An 18,932-nucleotide genomic window follows, 5' to 3' on the forward strand; every position below is an offset into this window, starting at 1 on the left:
CCGCAACCCCAGAGTGTGACTGGACCTAATGGTCAGGGATCCCTTTACCTTTACCATGCCTATTAAGCATCTTTTTCTCCGTTGCAAAAAAGGGAGAGAGGACCTTCATTTTGTTGGCAGTCTAGCTTGTAATGTACAGTTGGGCCACATTCACAAGCAACCTATAGTTGGTCTGAGGTTCTATCGCAAGTGCATGGAACAGCCTGTCAATGCAGAAATAGCACACACGTTCTGGAGTTTAATAACACACGAGAACTGATTAACAACGTACAAAATACCCAACAAGCGATTCATTGATATTTTCAGGAACTGTTATGTTGTTCACTTTTTATTACCTGAAAATTCCACCATTGCCAAAAGCTTCCACATGATAGAAACTGCTTTCAAACAGAAGGGGGTGTGGGCAGGGCAGCGATAAAAGAAAACTGGAGAATTCAAAGCTCAAAATCTTCCCTCTACTCCTAATTTCTGTACAACTGATTCCTCGATGGATTTATGGATGCAGTTTACTTCCTTCTGAGTCAAGGTCTTTTCCAAGTGGCGGTAAGTGATCTCGTAACAATGGCTGGTCCTTTTTGTCCTAGGAAACAAAAACCAGATGTTGGAGAGTTATACGTCAAATAAAAAATATAGAGAGAAAGAGCACGCCCTCACAGTTACTTCCTGCTTTTTCTTGTCTTGTTGTTAATTACATATGCCAATACAAGGGATGGAGCATAATGCATAATTCACTTACAAGGAAGAGAAACCAGCAAAATTTGTTTTGTAGCCCCACTTGTATCTCAAAGGTACAACCATCATGCTTTTCTACTTTTAACATTCTTTCCCATCTTGAAACCTCGTACCAGTGGTTATGTGCCCCTCTGCTGAGGTACCAGAGGGAAGTCAATTTTAAAATCATCGGGGGGGGGGGGGAGACTGCGACTGCACCTTGGGATCTTCTGCCTGCTGTGAAATATCTAAAAAGAAGGAGGGGGTCAGGGAGAGGAGGAGGTGAAGAAAACCCTAGCAGCTAAAGAGGCATATGTAAAATTCCCAATGATTATTATTAAACCAATGATTAACCTCAAGCAAGTGAACCAATCCACATTCCCCAGGGCACAAAGGAACCAAACACACACACATTCAAAGGAGAGAGGGTTCGTACAAGGAGAGTGAGTATTATTTTACTCTGTAAAACACCATGTACATTGATGGTGGCAGGTAAATCAAAAATAACCCTTCATGCTTGTGATGAAGAGGTCTCTGGTCCACAAAGCTTATGCCACAATAAATCTGTTAGACTTTATGGGGCCACAAGGCTCTCTCCTGCATTTGATGTATGAGTCTTATTCTCAGTGTGTGTGTGTGCATGTGTGCGCGCCCGCCTGCGCGCGCGCGCGCACACACACACACACACACACACACACACACACACACCTAATGGGAAGGGGGACTAGGGAAGGTAAACAGTAGGGCCAAAAGGCCACTGAACACAAGCTTAGGCCACGATAAATCTGTTTGTCTTAACTGTGCTACAAGGCTCTTTTTTCTGTTTGTTGTAAGACAGCTGTCCTGCCTGAATCCTACAATAAATGCCCAATCACACAAGTCGATTGACTTTTTAAAAAATCAACAAGCACGCGCTTGGTAATGTATTTAGACTGGTACCACACAGTCGTATTACACAGTGTTGTTCTGTATTAAATTTCTGTATGGGTTTCTTGGGGTGGAAGGGATATTTATTACCCACCCTGAGACCTTAGGGCGAAGGGCAGATATCAAACAAACAAACAAACAAACAAACACTACTGCCACATGCAGAACATTGTAGTAATCCCACAATAATCCCTTTCGGACTGCACTTCCTGTCCGCCAGGCTTCTTTAGAAGCACTTCCTGGGGTTGGAACTGACAAGCATGTGGGCTTGTAGTGCACATACACAGGCAAGCTAGAACAGAGGCAACTTTCCTGTGAACCCAGCTACCCACAACTTCTCTTAAAGAGGACAAAAACAGGCAGCTTTTTTAAAAAAGGAAAGAGCTATGCGCCACTTAGGTGGTTAAAGGCTGCACCAATCGGTTGATCCTTTACCTGGAAACGTTGAAAGCCACTACTGCAGAGAATGCAGTTTGCAACACTGTCAAGAGCCGAAATACCCAGCCAGAAAAACTCTTGAGCCTGCAGTTCTGCTAGGTCAACAAATGCTAAGGATTAACACTGAGTAAGGAGGACATTATTTACCCAAACTGCACCTTCTGACAACTCCATCCGGCCTGCAATCACACAGCCTCTTTCTCCTTTCATTAAGCTTTAATTGATCTTAGCGTCACAACATACTCAGCCACAGCCTGAGGCTTTCGGGTAATGAAACACAGTAAATACACTGGAGCGCCACACAAGGGACGATGGGGAGAAACATAGCGCAGATATATTGATGGATTCTCATGCCAAAAGGAGCATAAATAAAAACACCTCTCAGCAAATAAAAGGGCTGAAACAAAAGACATTATTTTGTGTAATAGTGGCAGGAATGGTTGCATGATCAGCATTCCATATATGTTGACAGCAATGTCTACAGCTGAAGTTCATATGGACATAGGAGGCTGAGAGCTGAACCAGATTAAAAACATGCTTGTCTCTTTCATATGTGTGCATTTTAAAATAACAGTTGTGTGTGTGGAGGCGGGGTTATCTGGATTAGGACCATGACCTGGGCAAATGGGGTTTAATTCATCCCCCTACCTGCACAGATTTCCTGCTGAAAAATCTCCCTCCAGAAGGATGCCATTTACAAGGGGTATTGTGGAAGGATGTGACAAGAGTGAAAGGGTGACTCTCCTCATGAGGTCACAGTTTCCCCTATTGCAGGCATGTCCAACTTGAAGTTGACTATGATCCACAATGCAATATAAAAACTGGCACCCAGGGATGGGTGCAGGGTGGGCGGGCACTGGCTGCTTCCCTCAACATGTCAGGGGTGGCTGCAGGGAGGGAGGGCACACACTGACGGGGTAGGGGTGGGCACACGCAGCATCAAAACAGCCCCAATGTCTCCAGGAGAGGGCAGGTGGCGATTGACCAAAATTCACTGCGGGATCTACCCGTTGATCATGATCGACATGTTGGACATGTCTGCCCTATTGCAATGGGTTGGTGGAAGAAGAAAATGGTCTTCTCAGCAGTGGCCCCAAAGTTCTGGAATTCTATTCTGAGTAAGATCCAGCAAGCACAGCATTTTCAAATGGTCCTTAAAGACCCATCTTTTTACAATAGCCTTTAGGGGCTAATTTACTAACTGGGCTTTAGATGTTGATATGGTCGTTACTGCTTTGAGGAATCATTGCTGCCATATTATTGTAATATTGGTTTGAATGAAGTCTATGTCTATGCATTTTCAATGGCTTTTAACATTCTATTTTACGAGTATTAGTACATACACAGTTTGTAAATACGCACTTTGGGAGGCATCCCAGCTCTTCCCCTAAAAGTGGTATATAAGTTAAATAAACAAAAGAAAGAAAGAAATCTCAATTCCGCTTCCTATCCCCACCCCTGCTATTTGAAAAGAAGAGGAGAAAACAATAGAGACGAAGAGTGTCTTTAACATCAAATCCAGTTTGGCCCTTATGCAGGCCATTAGTCATTCCATTTACCTCAGGTTTTACCTATTTATTTATTTATTTAGTCCATTTACCTAAGTATTACCTCATTTGTTTATTTAGTCAGTCTATCTATCTATCTATCTATCTATCTATCTATCTATCTATCTATCATCTATCTATATTTAGTCAGTTCATTTACCTCAGTATTACCTCATTTGTTTGTTTGTTTGTTTGTTTGTTTGTTTGTTTGTTTATAGCCAACCTTTTACTCTAAGGGGCTCAAGATGGCGCACATGGTTCCCCCCCCCTTCCTCATTTAATCCCCACAACAACCCTGTGGGGCAGGCTAGGCTTAGAGATGATGACTGACTGACTGGTCCAAGGTCACTTGGGGAGCTTCATGGCTGAGTGGGGATTTGAACTCTGGTCTCCTTGGTCACAAGTCGACGATCTAACCATTTATACCACACCGACTCTCATGGACCCCGCTGCTCACACGCTGAAGACCGATACACCCCTTACTCAATTAGTTTTGCAACAATTATAAGGCTCTCCGTCCATGCGAGAGAGGCTAGAGGAAAATATTGCAAAGTGATTAGAGCTGACAAACAATGGCTATTTCCTCTCTGCGTTATGCTCTCGAAACCGCCACATCTAACAGAGTGCAGATGATTACTCTAAACCATGCTATAAATTTCGGAGCTGACCATTATTGCTCTTGGCTCCAAGCCAGCTAATGGTAAGATGGCTGAAGCTTGCATGGCATCACACTGTCAATGGGAATATGATTTAAACCCACACCCCACCAATATATGTGTGTGAACCAGCGTAGACTTAAGACCTCTTGCTTTTTTTAAGGGGCAAAATTATGGAGGAAGGACTATATACAGCACCCAGATGGCATGGGATAAAGTGTGTGCCTCAAGCCAGAGAGGTTAATGCTTTGAGTCAGATGTCCAAAAACAGGCACAGGAAAAAGCAGAGAGCAACCAAGAATGGGGAAGAATTATGTAGCAATGGAGAGGGAAGGTACAGGGCAGCAAGGGAACTGTTGCTTCAGCAACAGGGTACCAACAAGTGAAGCTTGAGATGGTAGACACACAGACCAGCACTATTGGAAGTCTGGACTGCAAGAGATTTAAACTGAGGTTTTCATCCTTTTGCAAGCTCTTGATGTTTTTGAAAGACCACACCCCCAATGTTTTTGGGCTGTGTGTCCACTGGTGTTAGTCTAGGACAGCCTTTCTCAACCTGTGGGTCCCCAGATGTTGCTGAACTACAACTCCCATCACCTCTAGCTAGCAAGGCCAGAGCTCAGGGATGATGGGAGTTGTAGTCCAACAACATCTGGGGACCCACAGGTTGAGAACCACTGGTCTAGGACACCTTTGGACTAAGAGTGGCATTTGGCCCCAGGAGCTTGAAATATGACTCTGCTTCAAAGGCTTACAAAAACAGTGGAAACAGTGGAGGTGCCAATGGACTCTCCAGTCTGTGTTGCTTTTAGCCCTGGGGCGCTCATATGCTCCTCCCGATGCCTAGTGTGAAATTCTCCTTCTCACATGCTGGAACCGCGAAGTTAGCTAGTGGCTGGATTGTGTTGTTTTCAGTAGGAATACCTTGCAAGGAATGCTTGCAAGTGGTCCAACTGTCAAGCACGCAGTCATGACAAGGTAACTTCCAACTTGACCTCAAATGCTTTGACTCCGCTAGGCAGCCACACACAGGGCTTAAAGTCTCCTGGACTTAAAATGAGGCTAGAGCAGCTGACATCCTTCACACCGATGGATGGTAACCTCAGTGCTCCTTCCAAGAGTAGACAGGTGAGGAAGAAACAGGGCTAGCAAGGGACAGTGGTTGAAATAAAGAGTTTGTGGGAGATGTACAGAGAAAACTCTGCTTTGACATGTTGTGAGGACTGTTGAGTGAGATTAAGGTGGCTGATGGGATAGCCAAGTCCAACGATGTTTGGCTTGAATGCTACAGACTTTGATATATTAAGCAAGTGGTGCACAGTGCACAAGAACCGAACATAAAGCAAGCTAGTGTAAGTTAAGCTGCCATAGGTGCCAACTCTCTGGGGCCCTGGGTGCCCGAGCACCCACAAAATTGCCCATGGAGGAGACGGGCACCCACAAATTTCAGTGCCAGGGCCATGCATACTGCATGGCACCACAGCCCCAGGCACCCACGGTCCCAAGGCCAAGCTGGCACTCCTGTAAGCTGCTGAAAAGTTACACCACATTCAAATCCTGTTTGGAAGTGGGGGCTGTTGCTCTGTCTAAGCCTTTCAGATGGGGGGAAAGCCTTTAAAATAGTGTTCTGTGCCTGGTTGCTAAATCATGAGATTGTGCTGAAGGGGTTTAGGATCCAGTATGGTCATCACCAACTTCTGGCAGGACCTTAAAAAGGGTATTTTAAAAACTAATTATAGAAGAGTAAGACGTATAGACCTCACTGAAAAGCTTACTCACAAGTTAAAACAGGCAAGAGGAATAAAACATAAGGACTCTTTTGCTAGAGACTAGTGAAGCTTGATTCCACATCTGAAAGCGGAAACCAGTCCCTAGGGATTATACTAGCATACGGACTTCATGATAACCAATTTTCATATATATATATTCCTATTTATAGAAAGGTTGATCATTATTGTGTGGGAATTGCTATTGCAAGGGTGAAGATATCTCCAGAGTGGGGTGCTGTGATGTTATTGTTGTTGATTTTGATTATGTAACACAGCTGTAAAATGGGGGGGGGGGAATTAGAAGCAGCAGCAGCAGCAGCAAGGCTGGAGACAGATTTTCAGTCCTGTGAGTTGAAGGTAATATAGAAAAAAGGAGTAAACCCATATCACTTTTGCCCTGGCAAACAGTTTTGTAGGTTTGGATCATAATTTCAAAAACTTGCAATGCTTGTTTGATCAGAGGCAACAGGATAGTAGAAAACCATAGTAAGTGGAATAGCTCTCTCAAACCACTCCCAATTCTCTTAAAAAAACTACAGTTTGATTCCAGCCTTGTGTGCTGGAAGAATAGACAGAAGCAGGTGATTATACTATGCCAAAAATGTCACTTTGCTAAAATACCATCTGTATGCTCCAGAGGAGAGATGCTTAGCTGCACAGACCATTTCTCAGAAAGTCTGCCACAACAATGCAGCCATCTGCTGGCCTCGGTCACCGAGGCTTTTTGTCTGAAACATTTCCAAGAAAACAGGAACCCAAAGATTTGGGGATCTTCAGCCAACACGGAACGAAGAAGGTATCCATGACACTGAGACAAAAACACACCATCCATATGCACACATATAATAATTTCTGAAACTACGCCAGAAATGAACTCAACTCCTTATCAAGTTAACCAAATTATAATTTAGCTGAAGTCCCAAAGAAAGATATATTGGAAACCACCCCAGGGATTTTGAGTTATGACTGTTAATGGTGTTTGGACCTATGCTAGTAAGGTTTGCCCCACATAAAATCCATTAACCAGTAGACCAGTTTCTTCCTGTAAATAGCAGGAGCACCGCCTTGCCCCCACAACTGAGGGGGCCTGAGGCCGCGCGACATCAGAATGCTGTGTGCACATGCCCCATGGCATGCATGTTTGATGTTGCAGGGTGTGTGGACATGTTGTGCAGGCGCCCTGCAGTTGGGACGCTGCAGAACTTTGAGGGGCCCCGGCCCCTTCACTGAACATTTTGTTTGGGGGACACGGACCCCCACGGCCCCGCATAGATGGCACCCCTGGTAAATAGAGTGAATGTCAGCATTGGGGGGGGGGGGGATCCATAGCTTCCAATACAGAATGGTGACCTTGAGTTTCACAGACTTAAGAAAGGAGAAGATTTGCAAGAACTGGATTTTTTTTTAATCCAAAAGAGCAGTCTTGGCATGCTTCCTTCAGGAGGGAATTTCATAATGTGTGCCACAGTTGAAGAGCACCCATCCATTTTTTAAACAAGGCAGAGTTAGGCAGGTGTCAGGGTCCTATAAATTCACAGACGTTTGAGAGGTCAGTCCTTGTTATTTTCAATAAGGTCTTTGGCTCCCTTGATTACAAAGGCACATTTTTTATAGTCTGGAGAACTACCTGCAATCACCCAAGAACCCTACAAAATTAAAGCATTCTTTATAATTCACTGGACACCAACAACCTTCTATAAGTAGTTTCTTTTCATTTACATCCTTACAAAATGAGAGGGCTGGATTTTGTATGGGGGATAGAGCATTTTTTTTTTTTAAAAAAAGAGAAGTGTGGTACCTTTTTCAGTCCTTATTACTAATAGATCAAACCAGAAAGTTATTAATAATCAGGAGGAACTCCCCCCCCCAATTACATGTTAATACTAAAGGCTACAAAAAGCATTACTAAAAATAAGATTACTGTCAGATTAAAAATGTATTCAAATGATAAACTAAAAAGAGAATTTATAAAAGAATTTAAAACAAATTGGAAGGAAGCAAGGCCAAATCAGAGTGACAGGAGGTTTCTAGACATTTCCCTTTAATGTTTAAATCCATTCACTAGGTTAATATCCAGGGAGTTCACCTTAAAACTGTTCAGTGTGAGAAAACAGGCCAAATATTGGCCCATGCAAACAATGTAAATATCTTTTCCTCTCATGATCAAACACTGTAACCATGGTTGCAACAAAAATAGACAATGAGATGCAGTGCTTTTAACAAAACTGAGATAAATAAGGAAACACTTAAGGCGAAATTAGAGGAGAAGAACAGGGCCAAAAATGGCAAAGCTGTGTCGCATTCTCCCTCCTCTCCCCTTTAACACGTAGTAATAGAAATATGCAAAACAGCATCATCGTGTTGTGCATTTCTACACTTCCCCGCTGTGGCAGTGGGTTGGGGAAACACGCATCGTGGTGATGTCATCTCACACCTTTCTGTAACTGAAAGTTACTGTGGAGTCTCAAAGAGGAGTTCGACAGAATGGTAGGGTTTTCGATTTTAGCCACATCTGAAGAAGAAGAAGAAGAAGAAGAAAATACCCAAATTCTACATGGAACGCTCTCCAAAGTTTGCAAACAAATTTAAGGAAAGCATGCAACAATCCACTTTTTCATTTTGCACAATACATGAACTTTGCTTTACCCAATTTATTCTTGCAAGGAGTGGAACGGTGGATGAACGTGGAGGCAGGGAAAGTTATGGAGATTGGCATTAGAGAAGCCTCTAGCCTGGCCCATTAGTTAGACTCACTGCTCTGGCTCATTTCTGTGTCGTATTATTGCTTCACTGTATCTAGTTATTGTTAACTGTTGCTCACATAGTTATTCCTTTACAGTGGTACCTCAGGTTACATATGCTTCAGGTTACATACGCTTCAGGTTACATACGCTTCAGGTTACAGACTCCGCTAACCCAGAAATAGTGCTTCAGGTTAAGAACTTTGCTTCAGGATAAGAACAGAAATCGGGCTCTGGCGGCGCAGCAGCAGCGGGAGGCCCCATTAGCTAAAGTGGTGCTTCAGGTTAAGAACAGTTTCAGGTTAAGAACGGACCTCCGGAACGAATTAAGTACTTAACCTGAGGTACCACTGTATTAGGTGCTTTTTTTCTAAAAACAAATGTTTAGGGCTACTCTCATTTTGACTCAAGAAAACCACCATTTTATACCTCAAATCGGGGAAAATAAATACAGTAAATGGACAAAAGTACAAAGATTCACAAAATGTTTAGGGGTATGTATATCCTTCTCCCCCCCCCCCCAAAAAAAGCACTGCCTTTATTTATTGAATTTCTATCTTGCTCTTGCTCCCAAAGGTGTCAAACAACAAGTGATAAAACATCTTTAAAAGGCTTGTTGAAAGAGGAAAGTCATCAACAGATGTCCAAAAGGGATCAGAGATGGCACATGTCTAATATTCAAGGGGAGGGCCAGTTCCACAACCCAGAAGGCCGAACTCCTACATTGTGTGGAACAGACAACACACACAGCTGCAGGTATCAGAAGGTCCTAGGGTTGCAGTGTACCATTGCAGTAGTCCTTGCCGGAGCCTGCACTCACATTTGCTGGTATTGTAGCTCACAGATCAGACACTAAGACCGCAATCCTGAACACAACTTTACAGGCTGCTTATGAATGAGTGACTTCCAGCCCAACTTCATAGGTAGCATTTACAGAAGCCCATCTCCACTGATCTCTGAATGAGCTGAAGAATTCTCCTCTGTGCAGGGAATTCATGTTGCCCATGGGAGAAGCCATAATTAGCAGAGTGAACGGAACAATCTTGTTCAAACGGGTTAAATTCTGAGCAATTTTAAATTATCAAAAGATTAGGGGGAAAGCAGAAGGTGACAGAAGGAGGAAGAGAGACTCAGTAGAATAAAAAAAAAACAACCCCAACCCACAACACTTTTGATTTTAAATGCTAATCTTAGGGCTGTTTTGAACTTTTAAGAGCCCATGTGACCACTATAATTGCATGAGCAGAGACATATGGAAGGAGAGAACTCATGCATTTCCCCTGAGCAAGGATTTTATTTGAGTGCCCAAGGCACCCCAAAGTTTCTGCTAAGATTCTGCACAAGTTTCTGCCTGCCATGTTAAACGGTTCAAAGAGACACTCATCTCTGTCAATGCCCTCTTCGCACTTCCAAGCCAGCTTACTCTTGGGAAAGTGGCAGAAAAACAGAAGCAGTCAAGGCTCCCTAGGAAAAGGCTGACAATGACTACAAACCTAGTTAACTTCAACCTTCAGAGTGAGTTTGCACTCAGTTGTCATAAACTCCCAAACCGAGGGCATTTGTATTCTGAACCCCCACAATCACAAAATGTGTCACCACCACTATTCATAACCTGAATATACCCATGTAAAATTGTAATGCTTTTATACCATGCAGTAGCAAGAGCTTAACATGTGACAGCCCTCAGTATACCGACATTAGCAGAAAGCGCAAACAACGCTCATATTCATGGATTGCAAGTTTCATCTTTGATTTTGGGGGAAACAAGGTGAAACTTTCGCCCTAGAAAACAGAATTCCAGCTGTTTCAACAGCTTTCAACTGACTAGTGGCCTTGATTAAGGCCCCATTCCTCCAAGAAAGAAAGAAAGAAAGAAAGAAAGAAAGAAAGAAAGAAAGAAAGAAAGAAAGAAAGGAAGGAAGGAAGGAAGGAAGGACCCAATGACACTCAATGTAAGCAAAGTTATGTATTTGATTGGGTCAATTTCTGTTGGTAAGCGCATGCAAAAGTTCTAGTTCACAAGAGTTCTTTGTGAGGAACAAAAGTTCTGCAAATTGAGTTCTAAGTAAAAACTATGACATCCTGACCTCTCACCTTTCTGCAAAGCCCAGAATAAATGTGGATGGGCAGCACCCATCCTTGTGAAGAAAAGGAAACTTAACTGGATCATAGAACTGTCCCATACGGTGATCGAACCTGCAACCTTGGCGTTATCACCACCATGCTCTAGCCGACTGAGCTATCCAGCTAAGACAAAGTAGATCAGCCTTCCTCAACCTGGGGCCCTCCAGATGTGTTGGACTCCGCCATCTCTGACCACTAGCCATGCTAGCTGGGAGTGATGTAAGATGAACTCCAAAACATCCGAAGAGCATCAGGTTCAGAAATGCTAGACTAGATGGCTGTACTAGACAGATGGGCACATGTACACAAAAAGCATTTTGTGGGGCTCAGCTAAATGAGGCTCTTTATGTTCTCGACTCTTTCAAATCCTACTTTCAAAGATTTTCAGAAAAACGAAATTACAATTACATATAGGAATGAACTTTCATCTACTGCAGCTCCTCTGACATTTACAAGAAATCTAAGCTTACAAAGGGCAGTGTGAACTACTCATGACTATGTCTCTGTTTTGCATCTAAGAGGGGCCTTGCAGAGATTATGGGAACAAGATGGGATTTTGACAAAGATATATTGTTCCCCAATGAGAACATAGAAACTGGAAAACTACAAAACATGTTTTTTTGTTTTGTAGTTTTCCAGTTTCTATGTTCTCATTGGGGAACATAGAAACTGGAAAACTACAAAACATGTTTTTTTGCGGGGAAAGGACCACATTTTTAAAATATTACAGTTCATTTCCTCGGAATAAACAAACTAATGAGCTAGAAGGCTACCAGGAGCAGTGAAACTACTAGCACATTTGCAGAGCTAAGCGGGGTCTGGTATGGTTTCAAATTGGATGGGGGACCATGTGTTGAGATTCTTGCACTGCAGGAAGATGGACTAGATCTTTCACCTCTTAGGACACTTTCCCATTCAAACTGTGCCTGCAAATGAGTTCCAAGCTTAATATAAAGAGAACTTAAATTAGAAATCCACCACCGGCGGCATAATTCATTTCAAGGCAATGGCCCAGTTTACATCCCAAGGTTGAGTTGGTCTGGCAACTCTATTACAATCTTTCACCCGGCGAAAGAGGTGCTTAGTGACAATACGCTACAGTTATACCTACAGTTTCCTGCCGATCCATGGAAAATCCGTGTTATTCCTCCCTTCTGCTCCCACACATTTCCTCTATTTGGACATTGTTTGGAGCCAGGACACTTGGCCACTGTCTTGGCCAAGCACTTGTCAACCTAGTGCAAAGTGCCTAATATATGCTTATGTGCAGTGCTTTTTTTCAGCCGGAGCGCATTTCTGGCACCTCTCGGGTGGGCGCCATTGCAGGCCGGTGCTCCCCCTGCCCACTCCTTGCCTTTACGCACTTCTGAGAAGCCCAAAATGAACATTTCAAGTCAAAAGGGAAGCTGGCCAGCATGTGTGAGTCTACACTTTTCTTTAGATCTATGACTCCATGGAGTTTTCTTGGCAGGGATACTGGAGTGGCTTGCCGGTTCCTGCTCCAGGTGGATCACGTTTGGTCAAAACTCTCCACTATGACCTGTCCATCTTGGGTGGCCCTGCACGGCATAGCTCATAGCTTCTCTGAGTTATTATTTTGACCAAACTGCGGGAGGCAGTGGAAGACAGGAGTGCCTGGCGTGCTCTGGTCCATGGGGTCACGAAGAGTCGGACACGACTAAACGACTAAACAACAACAATGACTCCACCTAGCTCCTAGTCCCTCCTAGCCACATTTGTTCAAGCTACAGGGCAGGGCCAATTTGTATTTCCTTTTCTTCAATCCATCTCCCATGTAGCAGCAGCGGTCTTTAAGCTTTCTAGGCAGGCCACACACACGTGAGGGCCCTTTGGAGCTGCCCTAGCCACTTGCCTGAATCTAAGAGAACAAGGAAAGCACAAGTGCATTTATTTGACCAGTATCAAAACCAAGGGCGACCCCCCAAACCAGCTAGGGAGACAGCTTGCTGTAGATTTTAGCACCTTTGCAGGTGGTGAACACAGCTGTTGCCTAACAGGCATCTGTTTAAGGCTGCCCCAAGTCGCCTAGCAACTTACTGTAACAACTTCATGGTGAGTTCAGGAACTTATTTTTTCTTGGGCAGAAAAGCACTGCTTGTGTGGTGTAGTGGTTAAGAGCGGTAGTCTTGTAATCTGGTGTAATCTGGTGAACCGGGTTCGCGTCTCTGCTCCTCCGCATGCAGCTGCTGGGTGACCTTGGGCTAGTCACACTTCTTTGAAGTCTCTCAGCCCCACTCACCTCACAGAGTGTTTGTTGTGGGGGAGGAGGGGAAAGGAGAATGTTAGCCGCCTTGAGACTCCTTCGGGTAGTGATAAAGCGGGATATCAAATCCAAACTCTTCTTCTTCTTCTCTGTGTTTCTTTTAAAGTCAGGACAACTTGCTGGAACCAGGGTTCCACGACTGCAGCAAGCTCAGTTGGTACAGCATGAGACTCTGAATCTCAGGGCCATGGGTTTGAGCTTTATGTTGGGCAAAAGATTCCTGCATTGCAGGGGGTTGGACTAGATGACCCTTGTGGTCCCTTCCAACTCTACAATTCGATGGTTCTATATCTTGGCTTCAACAGATGGAAGCAGTGTGTTCATTCCTCCCACTAAGAAGTGCTAAACAAATTGTCTCTGCTTCTCTGTAAGTGAATGCAAGGGAGACTTCCCTAGAGAGGTGCAGATAGTTTTGGCCCCTCTTAACTGGAGTCCAGTTCTAAAGAAGTAATTCCACTCTGGAAACCAGAATTTTCAGTGCTGTCACTGGACATGATGCTCATTTTGAGCCAGGGTGGGGGGAGTGAGGAGGCACGGGAAGGGAACAAGTGGTTGTACAGAGTTAAATGATCTTCAGATAAATAAGTACACGCCTTTATTTGAGGTTTTAGGTACTATCATGGGTTTACTTATTAAATGCCCCAAATTAAATCTTTAACGATACTCTGACTTCAACAGGACTAGGCAGGCTTAATTCCAAGGAGCCTGGCTTAACTGTTTTATAGAACAGGCTGTGCACCAGTCATTTAAAGCATGACTTCAGAAATACACAGCTGGAGCTGCTATAGGCATCTCTGGTTTATTTCGAGAAATTCATTGCAGGGCTTGTCAAGAATGCCAGGCTGAGTGGAAAGATTACCGAGGTGCAGAAGGGGGGGGGGGAACATTCTTGTTTTTATTTTAGCAGCAGGCAATACAAGGCTGATCTCATGGTTAAAAGAGGAATTTGCTAATCCAGGATCAGTGAAGCAGCATATTTTCATTTCGTGGAATGGAGAAGAGGGATTTGCTTGTCAGGTGTTTCTCCAGAAACATTTGCTTGTGAGAGCGCAGGGAGGCAGGAAAGTCCCCGACATTATTTTTGGGAGAAGGCGGTCCCCTGAAGGTTGCTGGCATCTGTTCTGATGGGTTGCTCTGGAGATTTACCTGCCGTTGCTTTGCCAGATGAGGAGGCTGTGTAGCTAAGCACAGCACTATTTTCTGGCAACAGAAGTTGCACCATGGGGGGGGGGGGGACCACCAACAAAAATAGAAAAAGCAATCGCTGAACAAATGGATACATTTTCTAATTTTACAGATACCTAAAGATCTTCCCTCAACCAGCTTACACATAATGTGTATGTATTTGTAGGTATTTATGCATGTATTGTGCATGCATGCATGTGTGTATTCACACATTGCTTCTACAGTAGCAAATGGCACTTCTATGCCTTCTCATGAGGCCAAATACTGAGACCTTCTGTCCTATTCCATAACCATCAACCTTAGTCAATCAGTTATTCTGATTATTGAATCAGTTACTATAAATACCGTATTGGCCTGAATATAAGCCACACTTCCCCCCCCAAAAAAAATTCCAGCCATGGAAAGTTAAAGTGCGGCTTATATTTGTGACTTTACGGCTCCGCCCCCCCCCCCCGGAAGCAGCCCAGGAGTGTGGCTCAACGGCGCCTAGCCTGCCCGCCGCTCCCAAACCTCCCCCGAGCCGCCAGAAAGAAGAGAGAAGGGGGGAAGACCACCAGCAAAGCGGCGTGGCTCGCGCCCCCCCCCCAGGAAGTAGCCTGGGTATTTTTTCCCCTCCCCCACCCCTTCAAGGGCTTATTTGCAGGTGTGGCTTATATTCGAGCCAATATGGTATTGGATCTCCTCCTGCCCCTGCACATTGCACCTGTGATAAAACTGGCTCCAATAATTCGGCATGAAGCCGCACCACTGCAGATGTGAATCCATGCATTCATTAACAGCATGAAAAGTCTCTACATGGTGTCTTCCCTCTCCTATTCTACATCATGTGGCCTCAGGAAGCATTTGTACGGGGAGAAGAGGTTGGTATGGAAGAGGGAAGGCTTGTCTCATCCCTCTCACCTAAATATCCTCAGTATACACAGATTTATTTCATCACAAAGAGGTTTAGGAACACATATACAGTGGTATCTCGGGTTAAGTACTTAATTCGTTCTGGAGGTCCGTTCTTAATCTGAAACTGTTCTTAACCTGAAGCACCACTTCAGCTAATGGGGCCTCCTGCTGCTATCGCACCGCCGGAACACGATTTCTGTTCTCATCCTGAAGCAAAGTTCTTAACCTGAAGCACTATTTCTGGGTTAGCGGAATCAGTAACCTGAAGCGTATGTAACCTGAAGCGTATGTAACCCGAGGTACCACTGTAATAATAATACCTTTATTGTCAATGTACAACCTGTGTACAATGAAATCAACCGAGTCTCCCCCCTCAATAAACATTCAGTCTCATTGCATTCTGTGTGCTTGTCGCACAACACACCAACCCCGAAGGTCAGTTGCACTATATTATTTTCTGTTCAGCAGCCTAACAACCCATGGATAGAAACTGTTTTTTAGCCTGTTGGTACCACTGATTATACTTCTATATCTCCTGCCTGATGGTAGAAGATTAAAGAGGTGCTGGTCGTGGTGTGAATCATCCCTGAGAATTTTTCTCGCTCTCCTAAGGCAACGATCCTCTGCGATGTCATCTAGCAGGCTCAGGGGACAGCCCATGATATCATGTGCTGTGTTCACCACCCTCTGTAAAGACTTTCTGTCCGTGGCTGTCAAGCCAACGTACCACACTGTGATACAATATAAGAGGACACTTTCTATTGTGGACCAGTAGGAGGTCATCAATTGTTGTTTAACATTGTTCTTTCACAAGACCCTGAGAAAATGGAGTCTCTGTTGGGCCTTCCTAACCACCTGAGTTATATTGTTTTTCCAAGTGAGGTCTTCACTAAGGTAAACTCCCAGGAATTTAAAGGAAGAGACTCTCTCCACACAACACCCCCCCCGATATACAATGGGGCTAGTTCCTCTCTCTTCCTCCGAAAGTCCAACACCATCTCCTCTGTCTTGCTAATACAGTGGTACCTCGGGTTACATACACTTCAGGTTACATACGCTTCAGGTTACAGACTCCGCTAACCCAGAAATAGTAGCTCGGGTTAAGAACTTTGCTTCAGGATGAGAACAGAAATCATGCTCTGGCGGCGCAGCAGCAGCAGGAGGCCCCATTAGCTAAAGTGGTGCTTCAGGTTAAGAACAGTTTCAGGTTAAGTACGGACCTCCAGAATGAATTAAGTACTTAACCTGAAGTACCACTGTATTTAGGTGCAAGTTGTTCTCTAAGCACCATGTAGATACTTTTTGAACCTCCCCCCTGTACGCTGATTCATCTCCACCTGTAATTAGACCCATTACAGAAGTATCTGCTGAGATTACCAGGTGTAAAGGGCAGCAAAGGGAGGTTAGGTGTTGCAGCACCACGGAGAGTTCCAAGTGAGCCACTCACTCCAAAAAGAGGCTAGAGGTGGACTGAGGCCTTTTGAGTCTCTTCCTCCAGCCTATGTCTGATAAGCGCCAGTCCCCTTGTGTGAACTGCAACCCTTAAAGGGCTGAAGAGAGGTATTTCTTTGATAATCCCTGGCCTTTGGCCTGTGTGCTTCCTGTGCCATTGGACAGGCACGGTAGATTAGTTCCTCAGGGCCAGAGGAAGGTGTTCATGAGGGTCCCGGTTCTATGGGATCTGGTTCAGGGTGTTCCTGCCCACCAGCATCAGATTTAGTGGCTCCCTGGTCACCAGCATCAGGCTCAGAGCCTGGGTCCCTAGCTGGTGACTTCGCAGCATCAGACTGTGTTTTGATTGCTGATACGAGTCTGGGGTCATGACAGAATCCAGAGGTTCCAGGAAACCACCATCATTATTAGCCAGCAATAGATCTATAAATCCATCTAGCTCTGAGTCTAAGTTGCGCAGACTCATACCATGTCCTGCCAAGGAATTAACAGAATCTGGCCTATAATGTAGCAAGGAGGAGCAATTACCTTCCCCAAAAAGCATCCACAACACATCTCTTTAGGGAGGTCTGCCTCACACATTGAGGAGCCATGCATAGACCAAGTTGTTAGCACTCTCTCATACCAAGTTAACAAGAGTTCAAAACACTCCACATATCAAATAACTATATTCTGTCAGAGTATCACCTAACTAATGGATTTTTAAAAATTCCTTTGATATTATACTTTTTTAAAAAAAATTTCCAATATCTTCAGTGAACACCTTGAATTCAAATAGTGCTTGCAAGTTCTTACTGGATAATTAAACCTTCATTTCCTCATCGCTATGGACAAGAAGAAATTGCTAATTTAAGCCTTTTTCCAAAAAGATAACAGTTTGCACTAATGTGCCCAGGCAATGCTCCTTGCAAATGGGAGAAACTTAAAAGGTCAAATTCTATTGTAACTTCAAAAGGAAACACACATATACCTAGTAGCATATCGCAACCTTTACATTGCAAACTAGCTGATCTCTTCCAAAGTTCTCATTCAGCCTTTACAAAGTACAATGTGTGGTGTGTGGTTTTTTAAAAAAATAGTTGGGTAACTAATAATCATGTTGCCATCCAATCTCTGTGCATATTAAGCTGCTAAAATGATCCTTTCCAACTCTGTCATCCTATGTAGGTGGTGTTGGTTGCAGTTGTGTACTTGCAATGGAGAATGTTGTTTTCAATTGCACACGCGGCATGAGTCTATTCAAGTCACGAGGCTTGGTTTCCAGACCCTTGATCGCCTTACTTGCCCTCCTCTGCACATATTCCAGCTTGTCTGTGTATTTCCTAAATTGTGGTGCCCACAATTGGACAAGGTATTCCAGGTGTGGTCTGACCAAGGCAATTGAGGAGTTATATCTTCAGAATGCATCATGGAAATGAGGCAAGGATGGTGTTATGGGGGGGGGGCTCAAGGGGGCTGAGCTCTGGGACTTTTGTCATGGGTCCTATATGTCTTGACCCTTTTTCTTCTCCCACTTTTTAAATCTATTTTTTTAAACCCCTTTGCTTGCAGGACATGCTGCCAAGCTCAGTCACTCATGGCCATGATCTGCCCAGAGGCAAGCTTGTGTCATTGGCTTGTTCCTCAAGCATTTCAAGAACCTAGCAACACCACTTTAATAAGTACCTAGGTATGCCTCCTAGACCAAGCAACTTTCACAAGCAGCAAACCACACGGCACACCAGAGACATTACTAGAAATGTGTGCCAATTCCTGCATGTAGCCACAGTGGAGAATTATTTGAATCAATAGTGATTAAGAAGGAAAGAATGCTATATAATCAATCACTATACATAAGTGCATTGAAAAGCTATGATGTGGATGTCAGGGACCTACCGGATTTCATATTATTATTCTGCATTAACACAACAGTCATTTGCCTTTGTTTACCCCACAGGAAATTTTCTCCTCTGTCTGTCATAAATTACAGAAGATCAACTAAGCTTGGCTTTTTCTTTTTGGAGGGTGGGACAAGTAGGAAGATTGATTCTCTCCCCCCCCCCATTTTGAATACAGTATACACCTGCCATTAAAGGCTTGTTTAAGCTTATGTTTCAGAAAAATGGTGCTACAGGCATCTGCAGAAGGAATGAACACTGTGGTTCTCAGAGACGAAAAACAAGCTTTCCAAATAGCACCTATGATTCTAAAGTCTGTGCGTTAGT

At 44.0% G+C, this 18,932-nt stretch overlaps 1 protein-coding gene across 3 annotated transcripts in view; it reads right to left on the bottom strand.

Moving 5' to 3' along the window:
* Nucleotides 1–297: 297 nt before the first annotated feature.
* The window catches only part of FARS2 (phenylalanyl-tRNA synthetase 2, mitochondrial), a 190,797-nt gene continuing 172,162 nt past the window's right edge, over nt 298–18,932 (bottom strand). For all 3 annotated transcript variants that reach the window (XM_083519489.1, XM_083519487.1, XM_083519488.1), the window contains one exon: nt 298–580. In XM_083519489.1, the coding sequence (XP_083375615.1) occupies nt 442–580 (139 nt within the window). In that variant the 3' untranslated portion in view covers nt 298–441. The remainder of the gene's footprint in view (nt 581–18,932) is intronic.

The sequence above is a fragment of the Podarcis liolepis genome, assembly GCF_965112155.1.
Source record: "Podarcis liolepis genome assembly, chromosome: 8".
Lineage (NCBI taxonomy): Eukaryota > Metazoa > Chordata > Lepidosauria > Squamata > Lacertidae > Podarcis > Podarcis liolepis.